We start from the raw sequence: 21,390 nt of genomic DNA on the forward strand, positions 1-21,390 counted from the left end.
ACATGATCAAGGTCCAACATTTGGACCTAAAGAGGTCCAAAACTCCCATAACCCTAAATCTAGAATGTGAGGAAGAAAGTTAAGTGCTTTATATCTTCTTTTTAGGACAAAGGGTGAGTTTAGTCCAGATCCTTGAGCTCAAGCTTCTTCTCCAACCTTTCCTTTCATTCTTCACAACTTTCTTTCACTAAATGCACTCACAAAAACAACTTCACACAATAAAGAGGGTAAGAACGTATTAGGGTATTCTTGTGGGTGAGGAGGCTGATAAGAAACCAAGGGGGGCTATAATGGGGTTTATATACCTCTTAAATCCTGAAGTTAGGGTTTAGTGTCTGTTCGCGTACGTTGGGCGTACTTATGGTACGTTGCGCGTACGCTTCTCATGTCCCACACATCCAAAGTCACTACGCCCGCATACGGCGGGTTATGCCCCGCGTACGGCTTATGGGCATCCTAAATCTCGGCCCAAGATTCCTAAAGTCCAATCCAAAATGCCAAGTCCAACCATAGTCCAATATCTTTTTAAGTTGCATAATTGGTTAATTAATACCTCGAGAGACGGACGTTACAATAAAGTACTTCCAAATTAATGAGTTTCTGTGTTGAACGTACAACTGTTTATTTGAGTCCAAGACCCGAGCCTATCTTCTTGAATGAAGATTCGTATACGCTAGAAACTCCAAGAACTCATTTGTGAAACACCCTTCAAGTGATGGCACCTTCTTCCACAATAACTCATTTTCATCATCTAATTTTGATGTTTTTCTTTCCTTCTAGTGGTACAAAACACAATGAAGACATAACAACTTTTAAACATGTAAACAACAATGTTAGGCACCAAACCAAATTCTTGAACAATGAAGTTAATCAAGTATTATGATTCATTTCTTGGTGGTTGAAAGATCAGAAAGTAGCTCCAAAAACGATTTACAAAATTGGATGATGGCTTTGAATAATGACATAATATAGTTGGGGAAGTGCATGGTGGAGTTGGGGTTAGGTGGAAGATTTAGGTAGGAAGTTATTAGAAATTCATGAAAGTGGATATTGTCATCAACAAGTGGGTCCTCACCATAGATGTAAAGCTTGGCCTGGAGTAGTGGAGGGTACCAGACGTTCATATGTAAAGAACTTTATGCATGGTCCTTAATCTTCATTACAATATAATTATATAACAACTTCTCTGACATTCTTAAGAAAAAAAGTCATAAAATACTTTTGTCTTTCTTAATTCTACAAAATATTTTTGAAACATTATGTATATATTAAATTCAAAAGATTTACATGGCTTATGTATTAAGGTTTTCAAAAACATTTTTATCCTTTTCATAACCTTATCTATTATACTTTTGTTCTTGTTTGTGTATTAAGGTTTTCAAAATATTTTAACCTTTTTTATAAACTAAAGGAGCTTAAAACCAAAATTTGAATATGAATATTGATGGGTTTTATAGGAAACAAAATTTGTACAATACGGAAAACAATTAACATTTAATAGAGTACATGCATCCTATAAAAGATCTATTCAATACACCTTGATGGCAACATACAATGAACAACTAAATTTGTATAACCCTAGTATAAATCGAAATCATGGGATTAGGGTTACATACCTTTGATTTGTTGTAGTAAACAAATCAGCTCAATCTTCTTGTAGTGTAGGTCTTGGAAAGCTTAGCACCAAAATAATAATGCCTCTAATGGCTCACATCCAAATCCTAGAACTAAAAGACAAGAGGAGAAAAGAATGAAGGGATTTTCGGCCAGAGTATCTTCCAAGGAAGAGTATGAACAAAAATTAAAGGCCTTGGAGTCCTATTTATAGTTTAGATAACTTACGGACAAAGCAAGATTTGAATAATTAAATAATAGATTTAAACACAATTCAAATCCTTTCCTTGTTTACAACCACGAGGCTTCTGGAAACCTTAGAAACCTCCTAATTTGATTCATCCCTATATGGGTTCTAGAATTTTCTTTTTTTGCTCAATTATGAACAATTACAATTCAACCCTTTGACCTTTAATTATTTCCAATTAATCCCAAATTACTTATAGATTAATTCTAATTAATAATCAATTAATTCTAACTGATTTCATATTAATTTATTAATCATAATAAATTAAAAAATCAATTTTCTATTTCCAATTAATATATGAATCACATAATATATTAACAAATTATTTCCTCATAACTTCCAATCAGTTTATTAATCATATAACAATCTAATAAATCATTATCTCTCTATAAATGTCATTATAATCACATTCTAGTTTTGAGGGTAACCCAAAAAGACTTTTTCTTCTAATTACAAGAATATACCAATTTAGTTACTGGCTTAGATACCTTATTCAACAATATATGTTTAATACAGTTGGACTTTACTGTTGACCATAATTGTTTACAAGTTTTAACTATTATCTTCATTAGGTTTATCAGTTGTTTTTATTTAGAATGCTTCGTATTGAAACTGTTTTGGATAAATGGATATGGTGTTCTTTTTGTATTTTATTGTGTTTTACAATGACTAACAAAAAGAGGTTCACACTTTTGTTGGTTCCAATTATCATCCATTACATAAGTACCAAATTTCCAACATCAACTATTGAAAAAATGGGTTCAAGAAATGAAAAAAACATATGTTCCACACATTACCTGGTTGCATGTAGTTTCACCTTGTCCTTCGACTCTTTTGACGTATTAAAAGCTTGAAATAAATAGAATGACTCACTAACGATTTCATTCTCATTCTCATGTTCCCTTCATATATCTTTAATAGTTTTCATTCATTGATCTTCATTTCCTTCATCTGTTGAAAACTCAATCAAGAAAATATCATTACCGATTACTTCAAGGTCTTCATCTTATTCTATACCTTCATACACTTTTGTGGTCATTTCCTCCAACACTTTCAACATTATGGTCAATGTTCAATTGGAAAGCTTTCATGTCAACAACAAAATCGTCTATGAGATTATATTCGTCCATAAGATAATCCTCATCACCATTGTTGCTATCATGTTTACTTATAGTTTCAATGTCCATATTTTTTGCTACGCTATCTTGATCAAATGCATTGTTTTGGTTTATAAAACTTTCTTTCTCAATAACATCTGATGGTGTAACATTATCAACCTCAAACATATTCTAGGTTTTAACAGTACCAAACATACTTACCTTTAAGGGTGTAACACTATCATGGTCAATTTCAACTCGGGGTTCAACACTATCATGCCAATTCAAAAACAATGTTCTTGAGCAAGTTGGATGTCGATCAATGTCAACTATATGCACCTTAGATGGTGTGGGGGACAATAAGTATCTGTGTAATTTGGTATGCTTTATATGCACCTCTATTAAATTAGGTTAACCAAAAAATCTAGCCAAATGACGATAGCCTTCGTCAAAAGCTAAATCAAACAGACCAAAATCCAAATCGCCAAATGGTATTTGAAAATGATATTAGAGCTTCTTCGACAACTCTTCATTAATATACCCAAGTTGATCCATTATGTCGTGAACAAAGAAAGTGTTCATGTCTAGTATGTAACCTAATGCCGTTGTTATACTTTCTTCCCATAATATCTATAAATTTTTCACCGTAATGCAATAGGGTCGAAAATAAGTTGGATCTCCATCTATTGATTGAATTTTAAGCATTAAAATTAAACTTATTATGAAAACAGTTGTTTATTGAATGTAAAGCATTAAAATTAAATTTATTGTGAAAACATCAAAATGAATAGAAAATGAAGAAATTTTATATGAACATATCGTATCTACGATGCACATCTATTTCCTCCATGTTTATATGTATCCTCTAAGTCGTTGTGGTTGTTCATCATTGTTGCAGTAGGGTTTTCTCGTCAATTAGGGTTTTTCGTATAATTATCATGTGTTTTTGTGTTCGATAGGTGATGACAATGCTCGTGGATTCTGAAACATATTAAAGCTCCTATGTTTTAAAGTGAAAAGGCCAAAATACCCCCAATGTGCAAGGCACGTGGGGAATTCTAACAACAAAAGAGAGGGAAAATTAAGTTAGGGACCATATGAGTTACAATTCTAAATGCCATGGATGATCCAATTAAAAAAAAAGTTATGAGCCAAGCGTGAAAGTAACCCCAAACCTAGGAACCGTCTGTGTAAATATATAATTCAAAATGTTGTATAAAAAAGAGAAATTAACACTTTAGGACAACCAAATTTGGTGTTTTTTCCGTCTTGGTCACTAAAGTTTTTTTGCGCAATAGATCCTTAGGGTATTAATCGATGAGTCGGTAACATGGGTGACATGGCACGCTACGTGGAATATTGGTCAACAAAACACACCTAAGTAGTGATGACATGGCATCCACGTGGGCCTCTTAGGAGTAAACAACAAAAGCATATGTTTCATGCTCTATAGGTTGTACGTTGTGCATTGGCACTTTAGCAGCTCCAAAAAGTTGCATTTCCGGCGACCTTGCTCTGGTTATCCCAATCGACTTTAAATAATAATTATTTTACTCGTTTCCATGTTGGGAGTCAAACAAGGCAACTTAACCTTTTCCTTTTCCAAGGAAGTTAATATGATAGTAAGTAAAGGGCCGTCGAAAGCATGACAGGGGTTGCCTTTTGTTGTGGTCAGAGAGGGAGGAGCAACCTTGGTTGGAATTATTTTCCAAAAATAGAAAAGAGTTCGGAAGGAGAGATGTTACCAGGTAAGGAAGATGAATCATTTAACACCATATTGATTCTCTCTGGCTCATCTTCAACACATTTAACATCATATTGATTTTCTACATTCCATAGATCTCTATGACTCATCTTCAACACCACCATCTCTAACTCAAGAGTTAATCGAGACTCTTGAGTTTATTATTGCTTGTTCGTGGTTCAGCGGAATCCTAGCCACCATATGCCACCATTGTAAACATCGTTTGATGTCATCGACTCTCGGTTCCGCAATTGAGAATCACCAATAGGTACAATGGATATTCATTCTTTCCACATTTTTTTCATCTTTAACAAAACCCTAATTCTTGTACGTTACCATCATCGATAATTGCTTCCGGTCATCATTCTTGAAAAATCAACCATCATCGTCTGAACACCAAATGTCGAAATACAAATTGTCGCATACCAGCATCACCAGAACATTCTCCTTGATGCTTAGCACTACCAACCACTGTCTGGTATAGTGAAACCATTTTCTTTCCCTTTTTTCATTCAAAAAAAACTTTAATTTTCTTTTTGTTTGATCAACAAGGTCCACTCATGATTCACTAAAATCACTAATTACCACAAGATTTTTTCATCTGACAACCACCAATCATATCGGTTTGTACCATTTTTTTCCTCTCATCACTCGATTTTGATGAAATGAAAAAAAGTCATGTTACTTAGAGCATCTCCAATGGTAAACCTATATGATAGGTCAAAAAAAATTGTCACATAACCACTTGGGTTATGGTGACTTGGTAAGGCATGTGGAAATATGGTGGATAACATATTGATCTATGTTCAAATCCTGGCACCACTCAGCCCTTGTGGACATGGAGTTTCGCCTGCAGTGACTCCAGGGCATGAGGCGAAGCCTCATGTTTGCAGCGGAGGATTAGTCGCTGTAACGACCCAAATCTTCAAACAAAATTTTCATTTTTAAATAATCAAAACATTTCCACATAAACCACAAAATCTCAAGAACAATTGTTTTCAAATTTATAGCATCATTATTTTTATTTCAAATATCAAAGTGTCCCATAAAAACGTCTGAGAGTGCATGCCGTGCCATCAAGCCTTGCCTTTGCCCTTAGGCTCAAAAGGACCTGAAACAAATCAAAAAACTGTAAGCTAATGCTTAGTGAGTTCCCCAGAGCATACCCCACACAATCCACATAATCATATAATCTATATTAGCTATAAAAGCTACATAAACCATATAAGCCATGCATAATAACATATAAGGATGTTGTGGGCTCCTCCCAGGGTCTTACTCCAGGATGTCATGGGCTTCCCCACATGGTATTACACCTAAGTGTCATGGGCTCGCCCATGGTCTTTAGTTGGAAAGCCATTGGCTCCCCTACATGGTCTTACATCCAAGTGTCATGGGCTCCCCCATGGTATTTACTTGAAAAGCAATGGGCTCCCCCACATGGTCTTACATCCAAGCGCCATGGGCTCCCTCATGATCTTCCCTGCAAGCATCATACATATAACTAGCATACCACTTAGCATATAACTAACTATCATACCACATATCACTACATCAACTAGTATACCACATATCACAAAATCGGGCGGCCTTGGTGCCTTCCACCTATTGGTATGGTGAGGAGACTCACCTCTCAAGAATGTTGAACTGATAAGATAGGATCAGATAAGTCCTAACATGCAGCTCCAACTCAACTGCCTATAACCATCATGTGATTAACTTGTTGCAATCCTGAAATACCATAAATACCCTCAAAGTCAAACTGGATCAACCTTGGTCAATGTCCAAGTCAACAATCAAGGTTAACAGTCCATGTTGAACCCAAATCGTCGAGTGCATCTAGCAACTCATCGAGTTCCTTCAGAGTCCAGAAAACCAGGACAAACCCTAGCCAACTCATTGAGTTGTCTTATTAACTTGGCGAGTTCACTCAATATCCAGTAGATGGGGAAACCCGATCCAACTCGTCGAGTTTCCAGGGCAACTTGTTGAGTTTTCCCCCTGTTTACTTATTCGGATGATACGTCGATTGCAGGGACTCTAGGGCTTAGATCTGAAACCTAAAGGTGTCTAGAAGGATAAAGTTTCCAACTTTATCCTTTAGAACCACTCTGAATGCTCTAAGGCCCTTAACAAAGGTTGGAAAGCTCAAAAGCTTAGCCATTGTCACACCCCCAAACCAAGGATGGCGGAAACGTCCAGGGGTGGAGGACTTCATGATATTATCACAACAACAAGTATAATAGTGCTCAAAGTAAATACAACCATTATAAATATAATCGAGAAAGTTACATGATTTCACAAGTTACATGTTTCAAAATTAATTACAAAATAATGACAAAATGTTTTGATTAACGTCAAAGCGTTCCATCCTCAAAAGCTGGTAGTCACCGATTTCTATTGATTACCTGAGAATACAAGTAAATTTTGAAAGAGTGTCAACAATTACGTTGGTGAGTTCATAAGCTTTTGGGTGTAGAGTTTGAAAACCTTTGTTTGTAAATGTAATGTATACTCAAGAAAAATCCAATATTTTCCTTATAACATGTTATGTAGTCTTAAATCCCAAGACCGAATGTATGTGTGTGTTTCGTACTTTGTAACGATGTATGCAGTTTCAAATAGATAAAACCCCATTTTAAAGTAGAAATTCCCGTAAACTATGTGTTTCGTTATCTCCCTATGTGAGTTGCTATAACCATACTATGACAGAGTCGACCTGCTGCGACGTTCTTCAGGTGTCAGAACTGTTATGACATTTGTCATCCCCGACCGGCCGGTCAGGCTGTTGCAAGCAGCTTGGGTGTGGGTTGTCAATCCCAATATAGATCTATATGCAATTATCATGCTCTCCCTACAAGAGACTCTGGTTATAACTTACAGGAATTTTAACTCATACACTAAGAGTACAATGAAGTATTGTCTCACAATTTGTGTTAACGAGTTTACATGTATAATGAATGAAAAACCTTTTATTTAGTGTAAATGACCCCATTTTTCTAGTGTATTTTTAGTGTAAGGAGCCATAAACTATACCTATTATAGTTGTTGTACATGGTTGTAGTAATTGAAAACCCTTTTGTGGAGTAAATAGAGTACTTCTCATAGTGATTTTGTGGTGTGTAAGTACCATAAACTATACCTATTATAGTTTATTACATATTAGGGGTGTGCAAAAAAACCGTAAAACCGAAAAACCGAGCCGAACCGGCCAATCCGAAACCGAAAAAAACCGAAACCGAAAAAAAAACGTAACCGAAAAAAACCAAAACCGAAAAAAACGGATATCAACGGGTCGGTTTTTGGTTTTTATATTTAGGTATCCGCGAATACCCGAACCGAACCGTTTGATTATATATATATATATATATATATATATATATATATATATATATATATATATATATATATATATATATATATATATATATATATATATATATATATGAACCGTTAAAAAAAATATTATTTCATTAGTATTGTTTCGATTGATCTACGAGTGTAATAACCTAAAAAAAAATCCATATCGACAAATCCAATTTTGTAATTCTAAATTCATTTGATTTTTTTGTTTTTATTATTGTATTTATTATACAAATTATAATATATGATATTTGAACTTCATTATGTTTTTTTTAACTCTTTGACTTACTAATTTTAAGAAAGAGATAAGTAAAATGGAGTTTTTAGTTTCAATTGAATTTAATTTTTTATATTTTACCGGGTACCCGTGAACCGAACCGTGGTTACCCGCTTTTATACGGTTTGGTTTCGGTTAGTGCGTATGAGGTACCCGCCCCGTGGTCACGGTTCACAATTTCATTACTATCCGAACCGAACCGCCCCGTGAACACCCCTATTACATATGTTGGTAGTAAACAGAAAATCTCATCATGAATGACTAATTTCTATTTATGGTGTTGTAAAACAAGAAATACATTCAACATTTAGAACTTATTGTTATACACTTTTCTCAACATGTTACAAAGTGTTGTTAATATTGTAAGTTGTTTAACTAGTTTTTAACTTTTCTGCATTGTTTTAGAAATATCACAGAAAAATCATGCGAAGTCAAAAATTGATTCCATAAACTCTAAGAGTTTAGAAAATGTGTCTAGTTTGTTCATAATTTTTATTATGATATTTAGTGATCTCTAACTTGTGTGAAAATGTTCATATTCACAGACTGCTCCGAATTCGTTTACGAAATGATAGACAGTTTTGCAAAAATCGCCATCAATTGTAGAAAATTCATATGGAGATGTGTAAGTAGTCAGAAAGGTATAAACCCGAATTACTTACATATTAAACAGTTTTGAAAGATATTAAGTTTAAGATGGTCAAAACAGTCCGTGAATAGAACTCAACGAAAAGCTTAAGTATGAGTTTGAGTTATGTTAAGGTGATTTAACTTGTATTCCCCCCCCCCCCCCCCCTAAAACTTTAAGAAAACATGAAAATGTACGTAGGGGTATGAACTCACCTTGAGATGGATGTTGAAGAGAAGAGGTTTCCATGTCAAGAACACTTGGAGAAAGCTTGAGGATTTGAAGATCCTAAGGACAAATATGTCGATATTTGTGCAAGAAATCCATGATTCGAGTGAACTTGTGTAGAATGTTCAAGTGTAGGATGAAGATACTTAACAAAAGTTGATGAAAAGATTGAGATCAACCCTTGAAATCTCAAGTTTTAAGAGAGAGGAAATGAAAGAGAGATATGTTTGCTTTTGGTGAAAGAGTGAAGTCTTAGAGGGAAAGGTAATGTTTGTCTAAGATTTGGTTAGAGAATCATATGGAGTGTTGGAAGGTGCATAAAAGGACAGTGATTTGATATGGTAAGGTGTGAATAGTGATTGGAGGTTGTTATAGAGTGGGTATGGGCTCCTATGGGGGATGACTTGTTGTCCTAGCTTTATGGGGAAAGTCAAAAGTACCTTCTTGTACTTGCACTTTATCCTAATCAATATTATGGATTATATATTGGAAATCTCCAAGATATGGATAAATCACGATGTTAGAGGATTTAACATGATAAAATATGGATTTGGGTGAAAATCCCACGTTAAAATCATGAAAAACGGGCCTAAAACGCGAAGGTACTCGAAAACCGAGAAGAAAGAAGCAAATCTACGAGGGTTCGATTCATGTTGTTGAGGACCGAAGGTAGGTTCGGTCTGAGAAGCTCGCAGGTGAAGGTGTATGGGAAGCGAAGGCGAAATGAACGAAAGCAGGCGAAGCTTCGGTCCAAAGGGGCTTGATCTGAACCGAATTGACTAATCCGAACCGAAGGTAGGATGAACTGAAGTAGGTTTCGAACCGACGGGTGCGTTCGGTCTTTAAGGGGAGTTCGGTTCTTAAGTAGCTTCGGTCCTAAGAGGTTCGGTTCTAAGAGGGTTCGGCCCTATATGGTTGTTTTTCAAATAATCTTCCCGTTTTGAGTGGTTTTTGACTAAGTTAAGGGTCGGGATGCGCCGAGTGTTCATGAAAAGTTGAAAGAGATTTTGAAAGAGATTTGGGAGAAATTTGGGAGAGAGAGAGAGATATAGCGAGAGAGATTGAGAGAGACTTTGTTTGTGACTTTTATTAGCATTTAGCCTCTTAATGCAAGGTTTGTAAACCCCATTAAGCCTCGTTATGAATGTTATATGCCCCCGGAGGGTATGTAAAAATGTTTTATCAAGTAGTTCCATCACTTACCCTGATTAGGGTTTAGATTTTCTGAACACATGAAAACGCTAAGTGATACTTTTGTATTAAGATAGTGTGTTGTACAATAGTAAACATAATGTAAACCCTAATACACAAGGATTAATTAAGTTGACCAGTTTGAATTATTGGCTTTATTTGACTTTGACTTGACCAGAAAGTTACGGTTGTCACAGCCATGTGGTTCACGACTCTAGGGATCTGGAATCCCTCTTTTCTAGAAAAGGTTCTAATCCTCAAAACGTTCCAAAGATGGAGGCTTTATGGACATGCATGTCCAATGCATGTCTTGAAGCCAAAATGGCCAAAAAGGGAAATATACTCTAAAATCCATGCATGGCATCCATGCTTGACCAAAAGCTAGATATAGCCCACCATGGGACCATTTTGCCCTGGAGATTCATAAAGTTGTAAACTTTATGAACCCCATGCATGCAATCGACAAGAATGGTGTGAAATGAAGAGTAAACTCAAGATCTAGTCATATTCTAAGATAAAAATCGAATCTTGAATGCTTACAATAGTCCACAAGATGGTTAAGCTCAAGAGTGAAGGCTTTGTTTGTTGGATCTCCTCCTTCTTCTCACTATCTTCTTCTTCTTAAGCTCCAAAAGTCACTCTAACTCACAATATGAGAGAAATTGGGGATTAAGGTTTTGCACTGACGTTCTTAGGGTTTGGAGGTTGATGGAAGGTCAGCCTCAAGGTTTTAGGGACATTATATAGGGTGCAAACCCTAAAATTTAGGGTTTTCCTTTACAGCGCCTACTCATCGAGTTGGGCCTTCCAACTCGTCGAGTAGGTCCAAAATCCTGCATCCCACAATGATCTCTACTCGACAAGTTGGAGCTCTCAAACTCGTCGAGTTCCAGTCTAAAACTCATAAATTCTAAAAAGAAATAGATACCTAAAATGAGCGTTACAGTCGGTGTGCGAAAGGTAGCCCGAAAACATCGGAGAGCTCATTTGATATATCACGAATGCAGTGATCAAGCATCAGGCGGAATGTATTGCTACCTCTTCCTCCCTCCACCATTCTATAAGCAAATGCTTGCGGGTAGGATTTATCTCCAGAACCATCTTTCTTATGCAATTCGAGGAGAAGCGAGTAAACTTGCCTGCACCCTAATTCTTGGTAGAGTTATCAAAGAACTCCCTCGCTTGGCACAACAGCAAAGAGAACTACAATTCCATTGAATCTAAGTTATTCTATACATTGATTATAAAGTGACTTACGAGTCGGAATGGTCGGGCATAATGAGTGTAGCTCAGTGCTCCCTCTCCTTAACAGTCGAGCTCTTTCTTTCCTTTCAAGAAGCACGAGTGGAACGGTCAAACCGTTAAGTCAACAACCCTTGTTAAGGAAGTTCCATTTCCAAAAAAAATTGTCACGTCACTATTTAATTATATTGACCTCTAATTAAATTGTTTCTCCGATTGTTAAACTTTTTATGACTTTTTTTCATTAATTTAACTACTTTATCCTTATCTATCTAAAATATTCTATAAAACCCTCTCGTTAACTAATCGTTTTTTAAAAACGTCATATTTTAATATAAACATTCACTCGCATACAAACAATTCATATATTATTATAGTATATATTTATATATTGTATATTTTTTCATTTGTAAACTTTAAATAAATAATAAATACTTAAAATTAAATCAAGGGGATAAAATTTAATATTATTAAAAAGAAAGGGTTAGTCTTCAAGAAATTAAAAATGAGAAAAAAAAGTAAATATTCCAATTGTAATGGCATTAAATGTTTTGATTAGTCAACCAAACAATAATAAGCCATAAAAAACTTTCATTACACGAATGGTCCCTATGGTTTAGGATAATTTGCACGTTTGGTCAATAATTTATTTTTTTAACTCGAAAGGTTCATAATGTTTGTTTTTGTACGCGCTTGGTCCCTACTATTTGTTTTTGTTACGCGCTTGGTCCCTGTCTTATGTAAAAAAAACTATTATTTAAATAGAGAAAAAATGGTGGGATAGATAAGTTAAGGTCAGGGTGAGGTTGTGGGTGTATTTATTTAGATAAATTAAAAAATCAATGACAAAATAGTCTTTTTAGGTAAGACATGGACCAAACGCGTAACAAAATCATACAGTAGGGACCTTCCAAGTTAAAAAAATAAGTTAGGGACCGAACATACAAATTACCTAAACCATAGGGACCATTCATGTAATTTACTCTTAGTTTTAATATTTTATGTTGAAACGGGTTAAACTGTAATGAAATTTAATACAGAGTTCAAATAATATTTTAAGAATTTCTTATGCAAAAAGAAGAAAAGAAAAAAAAAACTTTAATAACTAATCCAAAAAAAACATCAAAAACTAGGATATCAATTTCTCTAGAAAATCGATTCGATCATGACTCCTAAACCAGCTTTCTTTCATCGATTGCATATATCCACATTTTAGTGGAAGCAATAGAGTCGTGAATTAATGTCCTTCATTCCAATTTTCATATTATTATATCAAAAAATGATTTGATTATACATCACACGTTGTTTAAGATATAATAGTAGATCGAGACATGTAACAAGAGCCAATAGGACACGAGATGACAAAGAAACAACATGTGTGATGTTGAAAATTCTAGCAACAACTTATAAAATAACCACTCTTTTACAACCAAAAAAATAAAAATAAAAAAATATCAAGAGTATCTCTTATGATCTTGTGATTTCAGTGACAAATGCATCCAATTCCTTACGCATAACACCACCTTCTTCCACCGATCGCCGCACTGCAAAACCGAGTTCTGCCGCCTTCTTTCTTACCAGACACCCTTCTTCTGATGACATTAACCGCCGGACTGCCCCCTCAACCATAGACGCCACCACCTTCTCATCTCTACGAAACCATTCCCTCGCGTATATTCCGACTCCAAGAAACTCTGTAATTAGCACCGAATTCCTCGGTTGGTCGGAATGCATGGGCCATGCAGCAATCGGCACCCCCATTGTGATTCCCTCCATGCAAGAATTCCAACCACAATGACTCATGAATCCACCAGTAGATGGGTGTCCCAATATCTCAAGCTGCGGTGCCCAACCCCTCACCACCACTCCCACCCCCTTCGTCTCCACCCTCTCTTCATACCCTTCCGGCAGCTCAACTTTCCGGTCATCTTCTCCGTCAAAAATGTCACCCTTATCGGCTTCCCTTACCACCCATATGAACTTCTGACCACTTTCTTCCAACCCGATCGCGATTTCTCTTGCTTCTTCATCACTTAACGAAACTGTTGTCCCAAACGAAACATAAATCACCGAATTTGCTTCCTGTTTATCAAGCCAGTTGAATAACTTTTTTGATTCGGTAGTGGGGTTCTTATGATCCGATATAGTAACAGGATTGAACGGACCGATTGCCCAATTCTTAGTCGTACCTGAATCAATCCCTTCGTTTTTAAGTAGTGACAAAAACTTCTCTTCGAACACTTTACTAGTGTCGTAAAGCGTTCCGGAGCTGATCTTCTTGAAAGAAGAGTCTTCAGACTCAAGAAGCTCGAAGAACTCCTGGCTGAAACAACCATCATGCGACGGGACCTTCTTCCACAAAGACTCGGTTTCATCATCTAATTTTAACGTTTGTGTTTCCTCCCAATGGTACAAAAACGCAGTGAAAGCACAACAGCTTTGAAACATGTAAACCTCAGCGTTAGGCACCAAACTGAAATCTTGAACGACGGAGCTCATCAAGTAATCATGAACAATAACGACCCGTTTTGTGGTGGCTGACAGATCGGAGAGTAGTTTCGAGAACGGTTCACGGAGGTGCATGATGGCTTTGAATGACGGCATGAGGTGGTTGGGGAAGCGTATGGTTGCGTTGGGATTAGGTGGAGGATTTGGGTAGGAGGGCACCGGAAATTCATGGAAGTGGATGTTGTCAACAGCAAGTGGATCCCAGCCATGGATGCGAAGCTTGGCTTGGCGGGTGTGATTGGTGGCGCAGACGAAGTGAACAGGGAGGTTGTAGGCGGAGATGAGACGTGAGAGGTGGAGGAGCTGGTTGAGATGGCCTTGTGCTATAAAAGGCACCATCACAACACATACTTCATGAATTTGATCCATTTTAATTAATTTGCTTTCAGTTATTTGTTAATTGATCGTGGTGTTTGTGGTATAAATAGACGTCAAGTGATTAGATTTGTATGGAATTCATCGATTTGTTGTCCTTAGCGATGTAAGAAAGTGTATGGTAGTGGCCTATTCCTCTCGTATCTTATATTTATCCTTTTGTAACTATGATTATGCTGTTTCGGCTCATTTTTACTGTAATACTTAGGGCTAAAAGTGTACTTTTACTTGCTATCTAATGTAAGTTTAAATAAAATAGTAAAAATAACTCTACATGAAATATAAGAAGTGTTTTTATAAAAAAAAAAAAATGATATATATATATATATATATATATATATATATATATATATATATATATATATATATATATATATATATATATATATATATATATATATATATATATATATATATGATAGACAACTTTCTAAAAACTCTTTTAGCATTACTAATTATTAATTAAGTCGCTTAAGTTATTAAAAAAATCGAAAGCTGGCTACTTATTTTAATTTTTTTTCTTAACTTGTGGTCACTTGTTGAGTTCGTTAAGTCATGTATTAGCGAAAAATACTTGTAATTTTTTAAAAATTAGTTGGATTTTAGTGTTTCAATAAGGTATGGACTTTATCAAAATCCCATTTACAAAAGCTAATCATTAAAATGACTGTATTAACGGTTCTAATTTGCAAATATGACTATTTTTGTAGTTTTATCACAAAATAAATGTATATTCAGTAAAAGAAAAACGGTCTTCGAATCGCACGAGAAAGACCCTTTACAATTAAAAAAAAAAAAAAAAAAAAAGGCTCGCTGATTTTGGTTTTGAATCTTAATTTTGCTTTCGTTTTGATCTTCACGAAAAATATAATTAGTATTACAATGAGTTATCATCACCATTACCAATAAGGGTGAAGGGAGCGGTGCCACAGAAACCACACTCATTTCACTTCCATGTTAGGCCGTCCGGTATGGTTAAATCGGACGAGTTTGTGGTCTAGCTGGCCACGAACCACGACCGTGCACACCATCCCGGTGGCTGGTGGTGGTTCGTTGTCGTGAGGAGTCGTGGTCGGGACAACGAATGCAATCGGAAATTGTGATTGGGTGCCACATTAACGGTCATATTTATGGTTAAAATCTTTTTTTTTTTTTTAAATTTTACTATTCAAACAACATTAAACCACTTCTATAAATACCATACTTATTCATTCATTTTACTCACACAATTCTTTTTTCTTCTTCTCACAATCACACACTTCTTTTGCTTCATAAACTCAAAGTCAATGGCTCCTAAAATGATGAATTTGTCAGAAAATAAAGAAGAGAACTTAGCATTAGCATGGGTAGCTGTTTCAGAAGACCCAGAAATACCTCCTAATTTTTTTGGGTAAACGTTGAAAACGTTTTCCATGATTTAATGGGTTGTCAAAGTCGTAATCTTGATGAAATATGTTCCAAGTTTCACGATATGAGGGTAAAATGTCTTGAATTCAATGAGATTTATAACTTTGTTATAAACAATGTGGACGAAGCCGACCTATTTGTTGTGGCCATGCATCAATATGAAGACACGAAACACACGCCGTTTAAACACGTCAAAGTTTGGTGAAAATTGAGAGTCCCCAAAATTTAGTCATTAAAAATAACGATTTAAAACTAGTTTAAGTTCTTTGGGGTTGCATTTTTTTATTATTTTTATTTTTATTTTATGTTGTGTATTTTAAATTAATGTAATATTTGCTTCATTGAAAAAAACTAATTTTTTAAAAAAATATATGTTTTATTGTGTTTTTGAATTAAATTTAAATAAAAAAAACTAATTTAAAAAAAATATGTTTTATTGAATAAAAAACTAATTTAAAAAAAATATGATTTATTGTGTTTTAATGTATTTTTTTTTATTAAATTTAAATAAAAAAAATGATGTGGAGTGGTGTGTTTAGTGGTAAAGAATATGGTGTTGATGTGGCACCCAACACATATGTGGTATGTGGTGGGTATAACGGATGGTCTTAACTTATGATTCCTTGACACACCCAATGAGAGGTGACCAAAATTTTTAACAGTTTAATTTAAATAAAAACTTTCACTTTCATAAAAAACATAACATTTCATTACTTAAAAATTAAAATTCATTACATTATATTACTTTTAAAAAAACATAAAATCACATAAAAAAACCCTAAAAACTTAGGAAAAGAAACTAGAAAACTTAAACCTACAATCTTAAAACACACACACATGAAACGATTAAAAACTTAAAGAAAAAATTAGAAATTTTAAACATATTTATTAGCATAACGTTTTTGAGATCGGCTTTCATTGCCAAAGAAATTTCAAGCTCCTTCCCGGTCATCTACAATGTGTTTATCGTTAGTATTTCCAAGTCGCTATATCTTTGTTTCCGAAGCTCCCTTTCAGAAACAAGTTGCAAAATTTTGTCAATTCTATATTTTATACCCTTCATATCGGCCCTCATTTCTTTCAACTCATCCGAATCTGACTTTTTGCATTTGCCTTTACTTTTTGCTTTGTCCCTGCCAATTGGTCGGGAAGGTGATGAAACTTGAACGGGGTCATCATCGTTGAGGTCGAAACCACGAGCATCAGATGTAGTGCTGTTGGATTCAGATGTTCTTAAGCATTTTGAACCACTGTCAATATGTTTGTCGGATGTTTTGCTGTTTTACCATTTTTTTTGTTATCTTTCACAAGATTCCAAACTTCAAGAAACTTGATAGCATTCTTGTTTTCTCTTTTGTACACTTTTAGTGCTTTCTACAAAATCACATCATCACTTTCTTCGTTTCTCCACTGACGTTTCATGTTGTTATACAAATCATTAAACAACATGATTTCTTTGTTTATCTCCCCCCATTTTGAGTACACTTTGTGTTTTGAACGATTATCTTCACGGTTCATTCATTTGTGGAATCTATGTCTAACTTACATCAAAAAACAATCAAGTTTTTTTGTTTTTTTTATGTCGCCGTATCTTCTGAAATATCGATCCATGATTGTGCTAATACTAACACTTTTTGGGGTTCTCATCCATGATTGTGCTAACACTTTTTGGGGTTCTCATCCTTTAGCCTCCACGTCTGCTTTCTATTTTCTTTTATTTGGTGCTCGAGTGGGTTGAGTTTTTCGAACGACTTCGGGTTCAGAATAAAAAATGGGTGTTCGTAGTTGTGATTAAGTTTGTTGAATAAACTCAAGTTGGGAAAAAAATTCAAACAGATTATAATATGAGTCCGGTTGTGGTTGTGTTTGTGGTGTGGTTGTATTGGTTATTGTGGTTGTGAGAATTGTTGTGGATAATAAGGTAGCATACCCCCATAGTGATAAAACGTGGACGAATAAATCGGTTGATCGTACGAAGATCTTGAGGTTGTGGTATTTCTAATGGGTATTTTTTGGTTGTTTGGGTTGTTCGAAGAAGACATCTTAAATTTTTTTGAAAAAAAATTGTAAAAAATGAAGAAAATTGAGTAAGGTTTGATAAAAAAAAAAAAGGATAAATAAATAGGTAGAGTAATAAAGTTTATAGTGAATGCGATGTAATTAGTTGGCATTCAAAAATAAATGTTAGATACAAAGAACCTAAGGTGAAAATCTTTGGTCAATAAAATTTAATTATTTTATAACAAATATATATATATATATATATATATATATATATATATATATATATATATATATATATATATATATATATATATATAACATTGATATATTTCAAATTCAAAGATGGCATTTGTAGCTCGAGATAGGGCCCACTATATAACTTAGAAAGTTGTGAAAGTCCATGAATGTGAGATTAAGGTATTCAAAAATATGAAAGATAGGGTACTTCGGGAACTTACTAGGTAATTACATTGCATGACTTGCTTAATCCCGTTTGATTTTTTCTCATTTAACCTAATAAATGAAAATCAATTTTGCCAAATGTTATGTTTTCATTAAATTTGACACATATCATTTTTTTAGTGTTTTTGAATTATTTATTTTCTACTCGTCATTTTCTTAAATTTTTCATTTTTCTTAAATTTAATTTCCACATTTTAATGACATTTATATATGTAAAGTAGATCATTCTATTAAATTTCATAATAAATGCACTACAATCTTCATTACTTAATTTATTATATTCTTTGTATTTATGTAGAATTATTAATTTAAAAAATATGTAATGCTTATAATTTTATACAAAACTTTTTTTATAGACCCGTGTAATATACGGGTCTCACACCTAGCCATTAAATAAGGAAAAATTAGTTCATTTAGCAATGAGCCAATTTTTCGTTTTACTCGCATCAACGGCTTTACTTAAAAGTCAAAAGATCAAATTCAACAATGAAGATTGTGAATACTGGATTGTATAGCAAAACGGAGATCAATTGATGAATGATTGTTCGATTGCATATACATTGAGAAGGCCAGAAGGATGTATATAAAATGGAAAAACTACAATAAAGTCCCTACATATTGGCCTCATAATCGATTTAGTCCCTATATATATATTTTTTATTCAATTAAGTCTCAAATACCGGTAATCATATTCAATTTAACCCTTTGACTCGGTCAACAGGTCATCCAACTTTCAAAAATTACATTTTTGGCCTAGATTTAAAAATTTATTACAAATTTGGTCCAAAATTTACAATTTTTGCCCAGATTTTAAATTTTATTACAAATTTGGTCAAAACTTTACCATTTTTGCCCAAATTTTAGAACTTTATTATGAATTCATCCTAACTTTAGTTTTCTTTACAACTTTTTTTTTCTCAAAGAATTATTTCTAATATGTTTTTTCTTTATAAAATCATATTTATACAAAAAAAAACGTATTTTCACTTATAAATCTTATATTTTCTATATAAAAAGTTTTTTGTATATAAAATATCTAGTTAAAAAATAAATATTTATTAAGTATATAAATATATACAAATCGGTTTTTATAAAAAAAATGTATACAAAAACATAATTTACAAAAAAATGTATAAAAACACCTCTTTTATCTATAATTTTTTTTTATAAAATCGTGTTTGTTTATATATTTTTTTTATAAAAACATGTTTGGATAATTTTTTATATAATACGTGTTTTTATACATTTTCTAAAATATATACAAACACGATTTTATAAAATATATGCAAACATGTATTATATAAAAAATTATTCAGACACGTTTTTATAAAAAAAAAAATAAACAAACACGATTTTATAAATAAAATATAGATACACACCTATTTGTGTGCATAAATCTCTCTCTCTCTCTCTCTCTCTCTCTCTCTATATATATATATATATATATATATATATATATATATATATATATATATATATATATATATATATATATATATATATAAGGTGATAGGCGTTTGTATACTTCCTTTTTTGTAAAAAAAACATTTTTGTATACATTTTTTTTATAAAAATGGATTTGTATATATTTATATGCTTAATAAATATATATTTTTATAACTAGATATTTCATATATAAAAACTTTTTAAGAAAAGTTTTTATATAGAAATTATGAGATTTTTATGTGAAAATACGATTTTTTTTGTATCAATATGATTTTATAAAGAAAAAACATATTTGAAACAATTTTTTGAGAAAAAAAAGTTGTAAAAAAAATAAAGTTAGGATGAATTCATAATAAAATTGTAAAATTTGGGCAAAAACGGTAAATTTTGGACCAAATTTGTAACAAAATTTAAAATTTGGGCCAAAAGTGTAAATTTTGGAACAAATTTGTAATAAATTTTGAAATTTGGGCCAAAAATGTAATTTTTGAAAGTTGGATGACCTGTTGACCTGGTCAAAGTGTTAAATTGAATACGATTACTGGTATTTGAGACTTAATTGAATTATATATATATATATATATATATATATATATATATATATAGATATATATATATATATATATATATATATATATATATATATATATATATATATATATATAGGGTTAGGTTATTTTGTTTTCACTATCTATTGTGTGCCCGTATGATTAATTCTGAACCAATCATTTTAGTTATTTTAAGAAAGTAATTAATGCATATTACATGTTGAAGATATAATAGGTATTAATTACATCTTCAGCATTTAATATGCATTAATTACTTTCTTAAAATAACTAAAATGATTGGTCCAGAATCAATCATACGGGCACACAATAGATAGTGAAAACATTTGAACCTAACTATATATATATATATATATATATATATATATATATATATATATATATAGACTAAAACGATTTTGAGGTTAATATATCGGGACTTTATTACAGTTTTCTCATATAAAATTGATGAAAATGACACTAGTGAAAAGATAGGTACTTCTTTATCATACTTATTTTTTGTACTAAACTATTGAGTGATTAATACAAAAAAGTCCTAGTATTTTGGATTTTTTTTTATAAAATCCTAAAAGTTTTTTTTTTAAACAAAAAAGTTCGATTATTTAATATTTTGTTAAAATTAACGATTTTTTTAATATTTGAACAACAATTGACAGATTATGTGATTTTCTAAAAATAACTGGACTTTTTTTGTTTAAATTTTTCTTAGGACTTTTCTAAATATTTTAGAAAAAGTTTGGGAATTTTCTATAGATTTTCCAAACTATTAATTATATAAAACTAGTTTATAACTCGTGGAAATCACGGTTACAAAATTTATTAAACTTTTATAGTAAAACTTAAAATTATTAGTGTAAATAGCACAAAAGACACTTAGTTTATACCAAAATTCTAATTTGACACCGTGTTTTCTAATTTGTTACAATTCTGACCACTTGACCGGTCAACCATGTTACATGTTGACGTGCCAGTTTTGATGACATGGCATGCT

The 21,390-nt window shown here is 32.9% G+C and overlaps 1 protein-coding gene across 1 annotated transcript; it reads right to left on the minus strand.

The window, feature by feature from the left end:
- Positions 1-12,990: 12,990 nt before the first annotated feature.
- Positions 12,991-14,623, minus strand: LOC111887116 (zeatin O-xylosyltransferase). The gene has a single exon (XM_023883285.2). It carries the CDS (start codon positions 14,506-14,508, stop codon positions 13,099-13,101), a length of 1,410 nt encoding a protein of 469 aa, XP_023739053.1. The 5' UTR covers positions 14,509-14,623; the 3' UTR covers positions 12,991-13,098.
- Positions 14,624-21,390: the final 6,767 nt, after the last annotated feature.

The sequence above is a fragment of the Lactuca sativa genome, chromosome 8, assembly GCF_002870075.4.
Source record: "Lactuca sativa cultivar Salinas chromosome 8, Lsat_Salinas_v11, whole genome shotgun sequence".
NCBI lineage: Eukaryota > Viridiplantae > Streptophyta > Magnoliopsida > Asterales > Asteraceae > Lactuca > Lactuca sativa.